At 32.7% G+C, this 19,874-nt stretch overlaps 2 protein-coding genes and 1 long non-coding RNA gene across 5 annotated transcripts in view; 1 reads left to right on the top strand and 2 right to left on the bottom strand.

Annotated features, from left to right (window-relative positions):
• The window catches only part of LOC108741993, a 49,488-nt gene that overhangs the window by 18,702 nt on the left and 10,912 nt on the right, over window positions 1–19,874 (top strand). The window lies entirely within an intron of this gene.
• On the bottom strand, window positions 145–17,393 carry LOC108741991 (hepatic triacylglycerol lipase). Its single transcript, XM_018476990.1, has 6 exons — window positions 16,894–17,393; window positions 2,546–2,788; window positions 1,015–1,308; window positions 772–957; window positions 503–656; window positions 145–431 (listed from the first exon to the last, which is right to left on the bottom strand). The coding sequence occupies exons 1-6, from the start codon at window positions 17,126–17,128 to the stop codon at window positions 326–328; spliced, it is 1,218 nt and encodes a 405-aa protein (XP_018332492.1). The 5' UTR covers window positions 17,129–17,393; the 3' UTR covers window positions 145–325.
• The window catches only part of LOC112905428, a 5,692-nt gene continuing 4,912 nt past the window's right edge, over window positions 19,095–19,874 (bottom strand). Inside the window, exon 2 of the long non-coding RNA XR_003231779.1 lies at window positions 19,095–19,159. This is a non-coding gene — a long non-coding RNA (uncharacterized LOC112905428). The remainder of the gene's footprint in view (window positions 19,160–19,874) is intronic.

Below are 19,874 nucleotides of genomic sequence, written 5' to 3'. Positions count from 1 at the left end.
TTACTTGTAGTTATTACTATGGCACGAGATGCATATACAAGTAAATGTATATGTTTTAGTAAAAACCTATTTACTTACATAAAATTATGTCACTATTTTTGTGATGTTTCTATTTAAAATACAACTTCTGTGCTGTGTTTTTCCAATACAAAAATATTAAAAAAAATTAACGTCTAATTCTTCTGAAATTTGAACTTTTAGACACCGGTTTCACAGAGCTTGCAATCTTGGCAAGTAAATACGTCATATAACTAATCTTATACATAAAACGTATAAAAAGCAAACGATATATACAAAAACCTATATCACTTTAATCCTGAACCAATTAGCTCTCTTTTCTTCTCATATTTAAACTTCTCTGTTGTCTAGCACTTCTCGAAAAGGGTTGATTTTCATTCGTCACCAAATAATATCGGCCTCTAGGTGCATTGCTACAATAAAAATCGCAAAAGATTAATTAATAAATTATTAGGTAAATAATGTGTGGGACATTATTCCGTACCTTCGTTGGTATGGGAAGCCCATAAAAGCATCGACAGTAAAGTTACACTGCCCTTCTCCAGAAAGCCATTTTTGACATTTTGTTGCCGGGAAAGCTTGCGGATTTTTAATTGATTCGGAAAATAGTCTCCATGCTCTAACATGACTACAAGCCACTAGAATTTATAGAAATTATTTCAATTTTTATCATTGCTATGCTTAACGTATTAAATTGAAACAAATGAGAAAAATTAAGAAATATTTTTCGATAAGTATTTAGAAAAAACTTACCAATTTGATCTGCAAGTTTCGAATTAAAAAAGTCTCTGAATTCCGGTCGACAGCCCGGCTGTAGTGCGGTGCCGCCATTCGGGTAAAAATCTGCATGCCCTATGGGATAGGGGAATCCCAGAATGCCCGCATCTGTATGTATAACATCCACATAATCTGCATCAGTCCTTTTTAGTCGATTTGTACCTAAAACATTGATATATAGGTTTATATATTTTACGCCCCTGTTCAATGTTCACTCACTCTTTGAAGAATAAAGGGGAAAAGCTGGATCTAATCCAGTTATCCTGGAAATTCTTAAACCCTTTTTCAATCTTTTGGCAGCACAACCGGCAATGTGAGATCCCAAACTAAAACCAATGAGGTGAACATTTCTAATCGGTATTTCCCCGGTTTTATCGTAAAACTCCAGGAACTTCGCCAAAACTTTCGCAACTACCATTGTGTTTTGTACCGCTTCGTTATACCAGGGCAGTGTAGCAATTTCAGACCAATCTACCAAAATAACATTCACAGGTTGCTCCAAACTCATGTAGGCTATTTAAAAAAGGAAAAATATTATATATAAAAATGTTATTATAGGCATTGCTTGATAAATTTCTAATGTTTTTAACACTATGCGCATGCGTACTCATTCAAGCACGCTTTTCTACTACCTGTTTTAAAGCATTTTACTTGTTTTGATTTAACCCACTTAAAGCAAAATTAAAGACTAACTAGGAGGCATTGTAATTGGTTTTAATAGGACTGAAATTTTAATTTTTAATAAAACAAATAGTCTGTGTGGGCAGCTTATCTAGAATATTAATAAAACAGGAATGTTTATTAAGTTTTATTTGTTACTAAGTAGCTGCGTGTTTTGTTGTGAAGTTCTACTTCAATTTGTCATTGTGGTCAAAGCTTTGTCATAATAAAATTATGTTAACTATTCACTAGAAAAGCACAATAAAAGTTGCGAGGTTGAATGAAGTCTACTTTTAGAAACATTTAAAAGCATCTTTTATACATTAACTTGGGAACTCATTTTTTTTAACCCACCTCCCATTCTCCCGGGAACGAACGTCATCCTTCTTATTTACGGTGTAATGAAAAGAACCATCCTTACGACTGTATATTTGGATTAAATACTTCAGTAACCTTTGCCCTTAACAAATTAATATTCTTCGTAACATCGTCACAAAATGTTTACGTTATTCTTTTATAAAATGTTTTATACATCAAAAAATAAAATTGAATTGCGTAGTTATTATATAATACTGAGGAAAATTAGCAAGTCGTTTTTTTATAGACACAAACGTAAAGAATAAAGGCTGGGTAAATATGGATAATTAAACATTAAATGATAACAAAGAACGTGTGAGTTTATGAAATTAATGGTTCATACTAATTAGTGAAACATAACAACAACTGATTTTATTACATAGGAGATTACCAAAAACATTTCCGAATTTTTATTGTTTATTTACTCAAACCGATTTATAACTTACAATTAGATTCTTTAACTGATTTAACAACTTGAGGTATTGTTGATTCCATCTTGATATTGTAGGTAGAATAAACAAAAGACATGGAAAATTATCAGCATGATGGACGCTAGCCGCCATAATGTAAATGTTAGGAATGCAGTTGTTTTAATATTCGAACGTGTTTGGTATAAAAAACAACGATTGAACGAATTATTTCAATAATGGACATTATTTTCATAATTAGGTCCTAGTTTTAGGTTTTATTTAAATTAAATATAATAAGTTTGAAAAAATGCGTTGTTTCTTACCGTTTACGATGTACCTCCCACTCGGTCCGGACCACGATTCTGAAAATCCATGAATGAAAATTACAGTATAAGTGTCGTCATTTATCCCTATTTGTCTAAGGGCTCCAACTTTTTGGGGCGGAAGACGTATCCCATTGTACTGCCTGTTGTATAAAAAGAAGCGGACATGTTCGTTTACGTATATTTGGCAACAATGCAAACAGTATCCTCTTGGGGCCAAACTAATTTTTATTTCATTTTCGCCTGGAATGAAAAAATTCTATAAATAATTCAAAGTCCGGTCTTATCGTATCAAGGCACGTGAATATAGTCGGGATGTCCAAAATTGGCATAAAACTGTCGCCATTTATTTTCTTCTATCAACTTACTAACCAGTAAGTAACTATAACTATAATAACTATAGCTTTTGTCTACAGAATGACTATTTTTACTCACGGCAGACGTTGTAGAGAGAGATGCCAGGTAGGAATTGCCGCGGACACTTATAAAGAAAAAGGAATAACATTACACGAATTAATGTATAACAGAAAGAGACACAGACAATCAGAATTTGACCATGTTGCCAGCATCGCACTTTAAAGAATGTTCAACTTTTCCTAATTTAACAAGAACGTGTTCAAAACGCAGCAAATGACTGCAGTCCCAAGAGGAAACAAGAAAGAAAATACGTTCATTGTCACAAATAATTTATTACGGACTTTACCAATTTCAATCGTACTAACTATATCCACTATTATCTACCATTTTGGACGTCGGCCGTAGCTAATAGGTCTTGGTTGACTTACTATATAACAATCTACATCAAAAAATCAAGAAATAAATATAAATACAGTTTAATATCTAGAAATAACCACAGTATGGATTTTTATTCAAATTGGAAATACTTCTAGATTGAAACTGAATCTAAATTATTGAACTGACACTTGCTGTTATCATTTTTATTGGTGCGACCCAAAATGGCGAAAGATGATAATAGCCATGTCTTTAGCACTTTAGGTGCCGTTCTAAAAGTCACCAACCATAGAAATCAAATAAAAAAATACAGGAACTACAAAAGTGCTGTGGTATTACAAAAAATGTAGTTCCTGGATATTGGCAATTAGAATCTCCACTTTCATTTTCAAATTTAATACCATTGTATTTGCTTAAGGATGCAATAAATCAGAAAATTACTTGCAAAATTTTTTAGAACCGTTGGAAAGTAAAAATCTATTCCGTTTTATCATGTCGAAATTTGCCTTATTAGCCTTAAGCTATTACTCTTGGAACAAGACTGGGCTAAACTCTCACCAAAAAGCTCCAAGCTCTAATCCCAAAGCATCAATTGCATTTTAAAATCTTATCATAAGTTCTACCTCGAAAGAGAGATACGAATATTCTTTTTTATCAAATGTAATTTCGCAGGTATAGAGATATGTATGAAAGTGTACATTTTATTGATATTTTTCTACATCATATTTTAAACTGATGTCGTCTTTTTCACTTTTATACACACGTAAAGTAAGCATTTATATGAAAAGTGGCCGATTTACCAGAGTATGAAATTTCGCTTAGAATTAACAACCCGTTTGATTTAAACTCCACTGAATTATTTCAACCGTAAAGTTATTCCATTAATCGAATCGATGAAATATTTGAATTTAATGTGTATGCTCTCTACCCAAAAATACTTTAAAGCGTTATTGTTTCTACAGAATTTACGCTTTGATAGAACAGTAGTATACACAAAAGTTGCTTGTTAGTTGTGAAGTTCCACGTAATTTAAAATCTCCATTATTTAAAAGTGCCTATTGGATATAGTTTGAAAGTATTAATTTTGCTTTAGTAAAGTGTTAATTATATTTTTATTTAAACTCCAATTCTATCAAACATGAATCACTAAAGTACTATTTAAAGTAGCTTTTAAATATTACTTAACGTCTTCCTCGAAGAAAAGCACTTTCAGTAGTGCCTTCTTTATTTTTCTTTCAACTGCAATTAGAAGCCTAATTAATTGGTAAATAATGAAAGTTTTTGTTTCGAGCCTTTTTATAATTAAGTACCAAAACAATCGATAATTTCCTATTAAGAGCTCTTTCCTTTCTTACTTTAGAAAATGGATAAGCAATTTTTCTTTTGTTACGGATTTGGTGTGAAGCCTTAGTATCAAAAGCCTTTTGAACTGTAGCTCAAGTGGCAAACGTTGGTGTTAATGAATGGTTCCGTAGTTCAGGTCATAAATTCAATTACCTTTTAAACTCTTTTTATCTTTTTTAAACCCAGTACAAAACCGCACCCCCTGATTTAACACGATATGTATCGGAAAATAGTTTAAAATGATTTACGTTACAATTGTTTCCCTAGATTTTAGCTATAATACAGTGGTGGATCTTGCATAAGGTCGTAAGGAAATGTGACTCCTCCAATAATGTTTCGTTAAATAAATTACAGTTGCTTCAAATAGTTTAACTCATAAATCCAACGGAAGTAATAATTTTTCGTGTACTCTTGCTTATCTAGTCTTAGTCTTGCATATTCGGTCTTGATCTTAGTCTTGGCCTTGACCTTACTGGCATAAAGACAGTCTTGGTCTTGTCTTGGGCTAGCATTTTCGCAAAACCAATACTAAGAACAATTTTGCTCATCATTAAAGCGGTTAAGGTATAAAAGACGAAATGGACGAAAACAAAAGATAGTAAAAGATTAAAAGACTTGTGCGGAATATTAATCTTTCCCATTTTCTTCTATAACACATAAATATACTTCGTTTACTTTCTGTAGCGATGTGACCTTAAGTTTGACCGGCGCAAAGTAGAAAAGAACAGCACTAGGTCAGAAAAGGAAGCAGACAACTCTTGGCCAAACTCCTAACCGGTGAGGAGCGTATAATCCGTACAGTACTGCACGGAAAAATTGACCATTTTATCCACTACAATTGCATTGCTCAAATGTGAAAATATCAACGAGATGTTTATTTATATTTGAAGACATATTAAAGGCTTTAACGCTTGTTTTCGACTCGCACTACTATTCACGATTGATCAAAACTTTTAGCAGGTACTGTATGAAAAAGTATGTTTAACGAACAAGAGTCGAGAGTATAATGAGCTTTTTTCTCCCTACCTACCTACGATTTTGCCAGCGCGCATCCAAGACATTGTAAGGGGCACATCGCTACAGAAAGTAAATGAAGTATACCATGTATATAGACCTTCATTTCTTTGATTCTTCTTCTTTATTTTGAAATGATACAGGGGTGACTTTTTTAGTAGCGTATTTTTCTAAGAAAGTTAAGTTTGTTTTGTTAATTCAACTTACAGTACCTACTTCTAGGAAACCCGCGAGCCACCACTGCTTTATTACCTTTTATCTTGTCATATTTTACAATAGCTACAACAACTTTCGTGATTTATTGACAAGAAGAACGGTCCCAAGCGACGACGCTTCTACCCTTGTCTGCCTATTCCATTTCCCCTCAATCATCCCCCAAACTCACCCCTGTCGGTCATCGATCGTTTCGTGTGGAAATCACCTGAGGGATTTTAAATGCATGTCGATAACATTGTACCGATAAGAACAACGATACACGCGAATAAGGGATGAAAAAAGCCGACGAGGGTAGACCGAATGGCACAAATTACGCGGTTTACGTGACCCGCAATACATACCGAAGTTCAGGGGTCCAATTTTTCTAAAATGATGCTCGTAAATGTCGAAGTACATGGCAAACGTTATAAACAAATGAAGGACAATCCATAAAAAATGTTACTGTGTAGCAAACATACAGAATTAACTCAAAAGCTTCATAAAATCATATATAAATAGTTCATTGCATGTTCCAAAAGCTCTTTGGAAATTTAATGGTAGTGGAAATACAATTCCTTGAAAAGCTCTTTCCTTTTATACACCAGTTCTTAACAATGCAGCCTATTTAACTTAATTTTGTGATCACAAGAAAACATTACTTATATAAGAAGTGAATCAAAATAACAAACAGGAAGAATATCATGAAATAAAAAATTATCCACATGAAAGTTTCGAACATTAAAAACAGTTTGTTTTCCTAAATAAACTACCAAAAGTTTATTTTGTTATCAAAATAATAAGCTGTTCTAATGAGTCGTTAAAAAAAAAAAGACAAACATACTGGTATGCAAAGGAAGAAAGGGTAGGGAAAGAGTAAGTACAAAGATAGGAGACGAAAAAATCGAAAATGTAGCTGAAGATAACGTAAATAGAACAGGTTAGAAATGTGGAAGTATTTGAATTGTGAGAATTACCTCAGGATAGCAAAGAGTGGAAATGCGTGTCCAAGCAGTCTTAGGATTATCAACCTTATACTGATGATGATTTAATTTTATTTTGCGAAATAAATTATTAACATATAATTCTAATTTAAAATTTATTAAACATTTAGTAGCTAAATCGTGAAACTGTAATTCGTTTTCAAAAAATTTCCCTCCTGGCTAAAAATCTTTAGAAAATTGCATCATACAGACTTTAGAGACACGAAACCGTCTAAAGACGAATTCTTCGAATGCCGAAAAAAAGTAAGAGAGAAAAGCATTAAGTGTTTTCCAGAAATAACGATTTTCAGAAGACATTTTATCCACCTCAACTGCGTGCTTCAATTTCTCGTCTATATTTATCCCCATTAATAATTCAAAAAGATTTTCCATCCAGCCTCCGAGAGCCGGACCGCCTCGAGTTGATTAAAAAAAAAAAAAAAACGAAAATACAATTTTTCTCATCTTGACTGTGTCAATTAAATTTTCCGATCCAGTAATAATATTATTCGAGGCACCAACGCCATTACACTTAATTCAACAGGTCGAGAAAATCAAAATTAAACGCGATTGTTAATTGAATTCCGTGACACATGCAAAGCTATTAAAACTGCTTCTGAATTCGTTGGAATGAATAAGTTTTCGTAGAAATTGTTCAGCAAACTTTTCTAAGTGCGTGTTTTAACTTTGAACCTTTGTCAAAGTTCCTTTATTGTTATACTGTCAAAGTTCCTTTTTTTTAAATGTGGTATTTTAATTGATTTATGAAATTGTTTCATGTTGTTACCAAATGCGTTATTTGAAATGTAACAACTAAAAATGCAAATAATGGTAAACGTAATTAGTATTCTTAATTTTCGAAACACTTTAGAATTCTAATTGGTGTTTCAAAAGTAATTTACATTTTGTATTTTACACTGCCCTGATTTTGATCATTATTTACATTTAGGCATCTGTACCTGTTTAAAATCAAGTTATCTGCCATTTCCCAGCTTAAAGAATTTTGAAGTTTACGAGTTTTAGTTTTAAAATAGTTTGATATTATCATTATTAACGGTTTTTGTGGATTTTGGAGTATATTTTGGAGTATGTTTTGAGGTTATGTCCAAATCCTGATGTGGTGGAATTAAACTGACCGCGAATTTGGATTCAAAGACCCAAAAAACATACGGTATAGGTATATAGATCCCAGGCCGATTTTTTTAACGTTTTAGTGGGTTTTGAAGTGTTTTTTGAGGTTATATTCAAACCCTGACGTGTTGGGCTAAAAAGTATATACTTAAATATTGCCTATTCATACATAAAGTTGTATAACCGTTAATTGTTGGTTTATTGATGTTTAACGAGGTCCTTTTCGACACTAATCTGCTTAGTAACTAAATTGGTCGAAACTTTCTACCGTGTGTGCTGATGAGATCCAATGAGACTGAAATCGCGATTCAAGTCTAACTGTTTCTGCAGATCACTGACCAATATCTCATGTTATCTTAATATAAGTAAAAAAAAATTAAAAATTTGCATCTTTGAAATATAAAAATATTTATTGTCTAATGTTTCGCATAATATAACGTATGTGCTATTATTATTAAAGACCTGAAGGCTATCTTCACTTTATGGACACTTTTGATTATTTATTATTTACATACGCTATCATTTTCACTTTCTGTTTTTATTTACAGCTGATTGTTGTTTATTCAAATTATTTATCAGCCATCTTAATTTATTCACACATCAATGTCATTCAATGCATGTTTTTTTATATTGTCGAACTTTAAGCATCTCGTTCACCTCGTTGCATGTGATTCTACCTTTACAAGTTTAAGAATCTCAAAGTACGATATATTACTGCGCGGACTATCGATGCGTTTAATGCTTCTTTAATGAAATATGCATTTGGTCGTCTTATTGTTGAAAATTATCAATAAAAAGCTTAATCGATACGCATTTGATTCGAAAAAACGATATTAGTGTCACGTAATTCCATCTTAACGATATGGTAAAAGATATTTTAAAATAACTAGCTAAAAAGTCTAAAAATTAACGTCAACAATTTTTATTATTAATACCACGTGAATAATGTATTAAATTTGCATTTCCATTTCTAAGGTTAGCTCCACGATACAGCACTGCCAATCTTTATTTTTGAGGAACTTTGTTGAGTCTCTTAATGCTCCATATTCGTGCATAAAATTAAAAATTTAGGTTAGGATACATTAAGTTAGGTTAGGATACATTAAGTTAGGTTAGGATACATTAAGTTAGGTTTGGTTGAATTGCTCTAAGTTCAAACCGAATCTTACAATTCAATTCTGCTGTCATTCTGCATCCTTACGATTTGAATTAGGGTTTATTAAAACGTCTTAAGTTAGGTTGGTATCACTACAATATTCGATGCGACTTCATGGTGAATGTCGTAAACTGCACTTCCGCATAGTTCCGTATAAATTTCTTGTAGAACTTGCGGTCTCGGAAAAATTTGAAGAAAAAAAAATATTTCACATTCTTCAAAATATGAGGAGAGTGCCTCCGCGGAAACTGAGTTTTACGAGGGTGGATTGATAAGTTTCCGGCCTGACCAAGAAAAACAAGGTTTTTAAAAATTTTTTTTTTTTATTTCTCAACATAATCTCCTCCAAGGCTGATACATTTCTCATAGCGGTGTTCCAGTCTATTAATGCCATCTCTATAGACTGATTCGTCAAGCTCCTCAAAATAACCATTTACAGCTTCGATTACTTCTTCATTGTCCGCAAATCTCTTACCGCCAAGCCATTTTTTGAGATTAGGGAACAGAAAATAGTCACTCGGGGCTAGGTCTGGAGAGTAAGGAGGGTGCGGCATCAATTCAAACTTTAGATCGTTGATTTTAGCCGTCGCAACGATTGACGTGTGCGCTGGTGCGTTATCGTGATGAAACAAGATTTTTTTCTTCGCCAGATGAGGTCGTTTAATTTTCACCTCGTGGCTCAAACGTTGCAATAAGTCTGCGTAGTATTGACCAGTGATAGTATTACCCTTTGCAAGGTAATCAATGTATATAATACCTCTTGCATCCCAAAAAACAGTAGCCATAACCTTGTTCGCCGAAAAAATTGTTTTTGCCTTCTTTGGAGTTGGTTCCCCTGGTCCAATCCACTGTTTAGACTGTTCTTTGGTTTCAGGAGTGTAGTGGTGGACCCACGTTTCGTCAACGGTTACGAATCGACGCAAAAATTCGCTTGGATTACGCTTATACAATGACAAATTTGCGGTAGAAATGTTTTTTCGAATCAATTTTTGGTCGACTGTTAGCAAACGCGGCACCCATCTTGCACAGAGCTTTTCCATATGCAAATGTTGGTGCAAAATATGTTGCACACGTTCATATGACATCTTACAGGTCTCAGCTATCTCACGCACTTTCAATCTGCGGTCTCCCAGCACTATTTGATGAATTTTTTCGATCATATCTGGAGTTGTGACCTCAACGGGGCGTCCTGAGCGAGGCCCATCAGAGGTGCTCACACGACCCTTTTTAAACTCGGAAACCCACTGCTTAACGGTTGAATATGACGGGGAGGATGTCCCCAGTGTTGAGTCCATCTCTTTTTTAATTTCCTTCGGCGTTAACCCCTTCAAATAAAAGTATTTGATGACAGCACGATTTTCCTGCTTTTCCATTTTTACGAAAACCACAGAGGCGTCTTGTTCAGCGTGCTGTCAAACCTACACTAGCAAGGAGATCGGGCTGAAACTATAGCTACAAGCTATCCAAGGATGGTACTATAGAATGTCACCTCAAGGTAGGCCTAGTGGCGTCATCTCTTGGTTAGGCCGGAAACTTATCAATCCACCCTCGTATACCTACTACGACACCCCTACGTACCAATCAGAGACGTAGTTAGGTCTTTGGCCTTGCTCTATATTCTAAAAAAAATCATACCAGTTATTTGTATTTGCATTTATCTAGAGTCATCTGGCAACGCCAACAATTATGGGGTTCCCCAGCCTCATATCCATTTATTTAACATTTTAAGTAGGAAACACGAAGAAAAGGACGAGTCTGTCTAACGTCTCTTTTTTATTTTGATTATTAAATTTATAACAAACATTGAAACAAAAATAATTCATGAAGCATTTTGAATTTTTGAATGGTTAAATTCAATACAATAGTGAATTAATTTTTTGAATTATCTTTACTCACTAGATATAACCTTAAATTAAAGAAAAATCAAATTTTTGCTCGTTAATTTGAGATTATCTTTAGCCAAACAGTTCTAAACCCTAAATGCAAAGCCCTAACTGAAAGCGCTTTAGCCATTGTAGTTCCAATTACATTTTAAAATCCAATAACTATTCTAACCTCTAAATAGTTTGAAAGTGCTTCAAACCCTTTGAAAGAGCTTGAAGTCCTCTAAATTGCAAACTACAAAGCACTTTTATAAAGTAATTCGTTTAGAAATCCCCAACTATTTGCCCAAGAAAGGACTTCTAAGTGCTTCTAAGTCCTGAAAAGACTGGAATTACGGAATCCATCAATTGCCTATCCAAATTTTGTGTTCTAAATAATAGAAACCCTCAGCGCATGAATCAAACTGAAACTTACCCAGTAATGTTTCTATTGCCTTGTTTACAATTTCCTTTTTTGCTAATATTATGTGAATTAACCTTCTAAAAAATCACCAAGATTAAATTAATGTGGTTAATGTAAATGTACTTCGTAACTTGTTTTGAAGGTTATCGGGGATCGTTACTAACGGGATTAATATGTATTTATTAAAATTTGTACTTGAAACTTCAATCTGTAACATCGTCTAAATTTGGGTGTAAGTTCAATGGCAAGCACGCATTCATTAATTTTTTACTATTTATGTTTATGTGGTACACCTTGTAAATAACGTAAATCCGTTTCAAAATGCTTATCGTAAAATTCATCATTAAACTTGCGATTAGTCGATTGCTTTGCGCGAATTGAATTATTACACTTATACAGAGTAGTTACTAAAAAGGTAACTGGCAAAATGGATAATAAAGAGATTGTTGACCTTGTCAACACAGACAAATTTTTTAAACAATTGCATTCGTTAGTACCGCCAAAACCGTCAAATGGGATTGACCTTTTAATTACTGCTTTACGTATTGAACTGTACAAGTGCATACCTTTCTTTGTAATTTTTAATTTTGGAGATATATTATATTAAATATTCTGTCTAAAATAAACAGATTTTCATTTACAGTTCAATGTTTATCTGTATGTTGTGTTTTATGGGATTCACTCCATTAATGCTGTATTTATGCGAGTCCTTAAAATCTTAGCTGTTAGGAAGTTGTTACTTGATTTCAGTAATGTTGGAATCCTTTCTGCGGAGGTTGTCCTTTGGTTAAAGTTGCCTTCTAATGTTTCACCGAAAACTGTAGCAAGGATCCTGAAGGATTATTCAGTCCTTTAATGTTTTATTTATCTGAGTTATCAAGATTTCTGTAATCTTGGAATCCTTTCTCTTTAAATTTGCCCCTTGATGTTCTTCCAAAACCTGTGGCAAGGACCCTGAAGGATTATTGAGTCACTTAATGTTCTATTTATTTGAGTTATCTTATCAAGATTCCTGTAATCTTGGACTCAGTCTCCAGAAGTTGTCCTTTGGTTAAAGTTGTCTTCTAACGTTTATCCGAAAACTGTGGCAAGGATCCTAAAGGATTATTGAGTCCCTTAACGTTCTATTTATTTCAGTTATCTTATCAAGATTCCTGTAATCTTGGAATCAGTCTCCAGAAGTTGTCCCCTTTCATCGGAAACTGTGACAAGGATACTAAAGGATTATTCAGTTATTATCCAATCTCAGTCTAAATGCCACTGCGACACGGCTATCAAACCGGAAATATTTTTTTTTAACACTGGACATGACCGTGAAAGCTTATGTTACCGACTGTTAAAAAAATAATAAACAAAGAACATTTCGGGTCAAAAAACTTTTAAAAATTTAAAATTCAAATCTCTAGAAATATACGTAAACGGAAGAATAGGTAAGTTCGTCATACAATTTCTTTATATTGCGAGTAACTTCATATGAATATTAAACAGCCAGGCGGTAACACAATAAAATGAGGTGGCAGAGAAGCCGACTACGATCTCCACTTTGTTGTTATCGGCATTTGTAAACTGCAGCGATTCGTAAAATGCATACTATTCGTTTCAAGTTAGAGATATGCCCCTTCCCTTTATTAGGATACGCCGTAGCATAATTCCAAATTCAATCATATTTGTCTGCGAAGCTCATTTCTCCACCGATCATCGAGCTAGGACTAGACAAAAGTGTACAGTACCATTTGCAAAATTATTTAAACTGCCTCGTTAAAATTTAAGAATATGCTTTATTTAAAAGCATATTTAGCCAAAAATAATAACAAGTGAATTAACTTAACGTTCTACACACCTATAAAACTTTTGCTTTGTTTTCTATTGTTAATTTATATACATTTTTGTTTTAAGAAATTGCTAAACATTTTCGTCTAGTACTGTACAGTTCTAGCCGATCTCCTAAGACCGCCCATCGAGAGCCCTGCTCGTTCAAGCTTGTTCCAATTATATCTGCCTTGCTCACGCCTAGTGTGTATTCTTTCTATCTTCGCGCAGATTTCTTCAAGGTTACAATTCTAACAAATTGAAATAGACTGTAATTGCTTTCTATGTTGGGATTTTCCGAGAGTACTATGATTAACTGTACGCGATACTGAGATTTTTAGATCACCGATTGCAATTTACATTCGTCCGTTGTTGTAAGTTATCGTATATATGTATATATGTAACACTATTATTTTAATAAGATGTGCATGAGTGTTATACACTACTTCTTCCTATACATTTGTTTTGTTTTGTTCATTTAATCACAAGGTCGTCGTATTTTATTATAATAAGTACGTAATTTATGCAACGTCTTCAGGAAAAGATCAACAAAATTGCGTGATTTGATACTCAAATACCTACTTTATATGGCCAATAGATATTATAATAATTAAGTTGCGTCATTACACCCAATTTATTTCCTCTTCGAACTGAATCCACCAAATAACAAATGTTTAGTACTTTTCATGAAATTGTTCCAATTACGTCACAACCAATAAGTATTTTCTTTGGGACGTAATCAAACAATAAGTAATTGAGAAAAGCTGAATAATTCACATTTTTTTCATTTTTACTAAGAGAGTAATCGCCCATATCAACAAACAAGTTGGTGGTAGTGAAAACTGTTGATTATTAGCTAAAGTAATTTTTTTGGATTAGAATATCTGTTACCTATGTAGTTTTATTGCTTCTACTGTAAAATTGTGATTCATCCACATGAAATAATTAGAATGGTCTTTTAATTTACTTCTTTACGCTCATTTGTTCTTATTTTAAGCGTTCCAGCGGTTTGCCCCACATACGTACTTTATAATTTCAAAATTCAAATATGCGATTCAATAAATTTATTTGTTCATCAAAATCAATTTCATTCTCTAGAAATTGATTAACTTCCTCCATATCCGAAATAATAATCTCTACTCATAGATTCAGCGTGAATTTCTTGAAAATATTTTTCTTTATTAATAAGAGCATACGTATACTACCAAAATATCTGTAGTAACATTTGATATATTCACACAAGTTATTTTACGTTGTTTATTGTATAAAATATTTTTTATATTCGATTACATACGCGTCGTGATTGGTCTAACTTTTTCGAATAAAGGTTAATTATTAATGAATAATTATCGGCGATGCTTTACCTTGTAATCACCTAACGATCTTGAAGAATTTAAATGCCTTAATTGTACGCAATTCAACTATTCTATTTAACAACACTTGCAGCTGCATTTTAAAATAATAATAAATAATCTGTAATAACGGCACTTAGAAGCATTGATAACTTCCGAAACAACTTGAAATTATTTGAAAACTATGATACCAGTATAATGGTCAAGAAAGTTTTTTAAAATTAACTACAATTTGATTGCTAAATTCATAAACGTATATGTATTATAAGAAGGAAGGTATTTTGTAACGCCTTTCTCCAGTAAAATAAACATCAAAAAATAGTTTATCTACATGTAATTACGTACTTACTACAATTTGTACAATTACTATATATCGTCAGTAACCATCACATCAAAAATTTGATACGTCAGAAATATTAAAAGTAATTTAAAGTAAACTGTTTGTTTATTGGCGAGTTATAGTGTATAGAAACAAAACTATTAAATCTTACTAAATAACAAAAAAATAATATTTAATAAAAACTGGATACCTAATATCGAAAATAAGTATTGAAGAGTAAATATGGTTCAATATGGTAATATGAGTCAACCGCTGGTTGTACAGAGCTCAAGATACGGGCAAAATTTGCGATTTTTCATAAACCTCCTTTTCTATTATACTTTATGTATACCTAAAACGCCTCAAAAAGAAGTTATGAACGAATTACTTAAAAATAGACGTGATTTTCGTCAAAGTTTCACCTTTTATTGTAAATATTTTTGATACTAAAAATAGCAAAAGAATTTTTCAACAAGGTATTTTAATTTCCTACAAAAAGTATTGTTGTAAAAAACTCCTAAAGTGCATAAAGCCTATTTGTTTTTGTCCCAGTCTTGGTTTTGGTCTTACTTATTCGGTTTTGGTTCTGGTCTTGCTCAAATCCTTCTAGTCTTAGTATTAGTCTTGAACTTGCTGATATAGTTGATTATGAAGAGATTGTGGGCTTATCTGCCGTGGTCGAATTCTAATTGCAGACGTTTCGCCATGCTTAATAGATGGCATCTTAGGTGTATGATCGGCGGCTGTATGATGGCGAAACGTCTGCAATTAGAATCCGACCATGGCAAAAGACCCATCAATATCAATCTGATACTTACGTTTTTTTTAATAATTCCTCTAAACACAAATTATTATTAGAACATATATTATTCTATTTACTGACATAACAATTGTATTTAATACTGAGATTTTCTGTCATACAAGCGAATTTGTCATGACTTTTAAAGAAAATAATGTCGATAGTTGCGAGAATTATGAAAACTCGAAAACTTGCCCTTCTTCCAACGCATAAGTTGACCTTTTGTGCAAGATAATTAAAAGAAGTAAAAAATATCGAAACAAGATTAGTTTGTCTCTATATTTCAACCATGTGCTATCCAGACATAGCGACATCCTCGTAGATCCTTTTTTTCAAACAGTGGTACGGACTATTTCAATTTGTTAGAATTGTGACCTTGAATAAATCTGCGCGAAGATAGAAAGAATACACACTAGGCGTGAGCAAGACAGAAATATTTGGAACAAGCTTGAACAAGTAGAGCTCTCGATGGACGGTCTTAGGAGATCGGCTAGAGCTGTACAGTACTAGACGAAAATGTTTAGCAATTTTTTAAAACAAAAATGTATATAAATTAACAATAGAAAACAAAGCAAAAGTTTTATAGGTGTGTAGAACGTTAAGTTAATTCACTTGTTATTATTTTTGGCTAAATATGCTTTTAAATAAAGCATATTCTTAAATTTTAACGAGGCAGTTTNTAATCTGATACTTACTTTTTTTTTAATCATTCTTCTAAGCACAAATTTTTCTATTTACAGACACACATATGGTCTTAAGTAATTGCTGAAATTTTCTGTCATACATGCGAGCTTATCATGACTATTAATGAAAATGGTGTCGATAGTTGTGTTATGTAAAAAAAAAGTTTGTCTATATTTCAACCATGTTTTATTCAAGGACATTTTTGTGAATCGCTTTTTTCAGTGACAATGTACCTTTTTTTAAAATTTACTGTTAAAATCTAGTAAAACAAATTGAAAATTTCAAATACTAAAAATGTTTTTTTCCAATAAAAGAAAATATTAAAGTTGCTTCAGATAATAATTTAACTCATAAGTACACCAGAAGTAATGATTTTTCGTTTAGTTTTGCCTATTTGCTCTTGGTTTTATCTGCCTGTCGGTCCGTCTGCCTGTCGCTTTGTCTGTCAATTTGCGTATCTGTCTATATGTCTGCCCGTCCACATAATTGTTGAAGCGACTGAATTGATTTCGATGAAACTTTTTATCAATAAAATGTCATCACTTACCGTAAGCCAACTTGTAAGCCGTGCACAGAGATTCCGGTATAGTTGTAACCACATTTCCGGTTGTTTCATTTGGCATTTTGGCAAAATGGTTTGAAAAGTTCTTTTGCAATTCATCAGAACTTCGCATGGCACTATTCAATTCTTCAGTCATATCCGGGGTCGTGATTTTCATGGTCCCGTTGGCAAGAATATTAACAGTGGTCAGCAACATTTTCATAAATGGTAAAGTGGCCATTTTTACGAATTTATAAAAAAAAATAATAACGCACTATACACTCACGTTTACAAAAAAAAAACAGAAATAAACTAATTTTCGTTTTTCATTTGTTTGATTGTGCCTTAATACTGGTATTTAAAAAAAAAATATCGTCGATTTTGTTTCTGTAAACTTCCGGCGTTGCGCGTCTTTGCGTTAACTATAATAACACAAAAAAAAATTGTTAAGTTGCGATTTGAATCGAAGTTGCTGCTTAAAATTGACCCGAGGGCTGTCAGATGTTTTAGCGGGCAACCGACTGCGTCTTTGGCCGCAAAACGTGTTCATATATATGAAGTCCTCCAATGTCATGAGTTCGTGTACGGGCAAGGTATAAGAAAAAGAACAATTACTCCTCGATAGGTGTCCAGTAGAATCATTAAATTTTTTAACTAACAGGAAGCTACCGCCTGTTGACTTACTTATTGTTGTTACGTATGTTTACTTGAAGGCTTTTTGCTGTTTTGCGAAGAATTAAAATTACGAACGAACATGGGTTATAATGGAAACTCGGTTTCAAATAAAAATTAAAGAACAATGTCATATTCCATATAAAATTTTTATTAATATACTTGAATATGAAGAACACATTTATTGAATTGAACTATAGTGGAATTCGTTTATTATGACTCCGCCTATATTGACCAAACGCTTAATATGAAGTAATTGCAGTGTTAAGTTTGGTTTTCATATTAATTCTCTATAGGAAAGTTTGGATATAATGACTCCGTTTAAAATGACATATCGTTTATTATAACTGATTCTCAGGAAATCATATCCGGCTATAGTGACCCAAATGATTAATAATAACATTTTCGCACATTTTTCTGACGTTTCTTATGTATATTGATATTACAATTCATCGTTCTTTTTCTTTTTCTGTTAATAAATATATACGATTTGTAGTTATTCTCTCGATTAAACTAAATAACTAACCAAAATAGAAAGTTGTTTATTTTCCAAGACTAGACTTTGTATGACACCCGCTTAATATGACGTGTTTGTCATTTCCCTTCGATGTCATTATAAGCGGATTCTACTATATTAGGTTTTACCCCCAACTTCGCTAGCGTAGATATCGTAAATACGTGTTGAAGATCATTGACGACCACATAAAACTAATTCTTTTATCCCTCAGGAACTGTATTAATTTTTCTGGATAAAAGGTACCCTATGTCCTGTACTGTACCCTTGGCAATGTATGTACAAAATTTCATGATGATCGGTTAAGTAGTTAAACCATGAAATGGTAATGAACAAACAAACAAAGAAACTCACATTGGCATTTTTAATACTACAGTCAGAATTAGGATGATCGGCTTTAGCAGGCATCTCTTAACGGGAAATTAGCAGGTCTCATCGGTTTTAACGAACTAATACATATTTCTCTGTAAGTTCGATCTAAGCGGTCGTGAATGTGATTTCAAAATCATTACATTCAAGCATCCCACTTCTACAACATGTTTTTGCTTTAAAAAGTAACGAAAATTCCTTCCAACGATGTCTTTTTATAGCGAATTTTCAGTCAAAAGAAGAAGAATTAAAAGTTTATTAAAAATAAAATACATAACGATCAAAACTTTAATTTATTTATTAAAGAGACATTTAATAAGATGTGCAAAAACTTTTGTTTTAATCTAGTATAGAAATAAATATTAATAATTGTTAATAACAGAATGAAAGAACAATACAAACAATAAATAACTGTAATTCTTTTTACCTTATCGAAATGTACTCGCACGTAGCGTAATGCACTAATTACTGTCTCTTCCACTTTTAATTAAAAATACATTTTCATATCGTTCTATTTTAAGTACACAGAAGACTGTTTTTTATGACCTTTATTACACTAGGTAATTATTTTCATAGAACAGGTATACACATTTAATGTAATTACATAGATAGCACTGTGTGCGTCAAAACATTGGACATTTAATTCTTTTTAAATTCTTTTCGTCGACCCTTCTCTAAAACGTATTACACATTTATGTAATCTCTGAATTCGATTACCTGACTCCTTCGCTGATATAGTTGATGATGAAGAGATTGTTGGCTTTTCTGCCGTGGTCGAATTCTAATTGCAGACGTTTCGCCATGCTTAATAGATGGCATCTTAGGTGTATGATCGGCGGCTGTATGATGGCGAAACGTCTGCAATTAGAATCCGACCATGGCAAAAGACCCATCAATATCAATCTGATACTTACGTTTTTTTTAATAATTCCTCTAAACACAAATTATTATTAGAACATATATTATTCTATTTACTGACATAACAATTGTCTTTAATACTGAGATTTTCTGTCATACAAGCGAATTTGTCATGACTTTTAAAGAAAATAATGTCGATAGTTGCGAGAATTATGAAAACTCGAAAACTTGCCCTTCTTCCAACGCATAAGTTGACCTTTTGTGCAAGATAATTAAAAGAAGTAAAAAATATCGAAACAAGATTAGTTTGTCTCTATATTTCAACCATGTGCTATCCAGACATAGCGACATCCTCGTAGATCCTTTTTTTCAAACAGTGGTACGGACTATTTCAATTTGTTAGAATTGTGACCTTGAATAAATCTGCGCGAAGATAGAAAGAATACACACTAGGCGTGAGCAAGACAGAAATAGTTGGAACAAGCTTGAACGAGCAGAGCTCTCGATGGGCGGTCTTAGGAGATCGGCTAGAACTGTACAGTACTAGACGAAAATGTTTAGCAATTTCTTAAAA

This window comes from Agrilus planipennis, unplaced genomic scaffold (assembly GCF_000699045.2).
Source record: "Agrilus planipennis isolate EAB-ADULT unplaced genomic scaffold, Apla_2.0 scaffold327, whole genome shotgun sequence".
NCBI classification, from domain to species: Eukaryota; Metazoa; Arthropoda; class Insecta; order Coleoptera; family Buprestidae; genus Agrilus; species Agrilus planipennis.
This window is presented reverse-complemented; position numbering and strand designations above follow the sequence as displayed.

Coding starts and splice junctions, on each gene's coding strand:
- LOC108741991 (XM_018476990.1), bottom strand. CDS start 17,128: ATGGCCACTTTACCATTTATGAAAATGTTGCTGACCACTGTTAATATT. Junction 2,789..16,893: donor GGCTTACAAGTTGGCTTACG/GTAAGTGATGAC, acceptor TTTTCATTCCAG/GCGAAAATGAAATAAAAATT. Junction 432..502: donor GGCTTCCCATACCAACGAAG/GTACGGAATAAT, acceptor TTTTTATTGTAG/CAATGCACCTAGAGGCCGAT.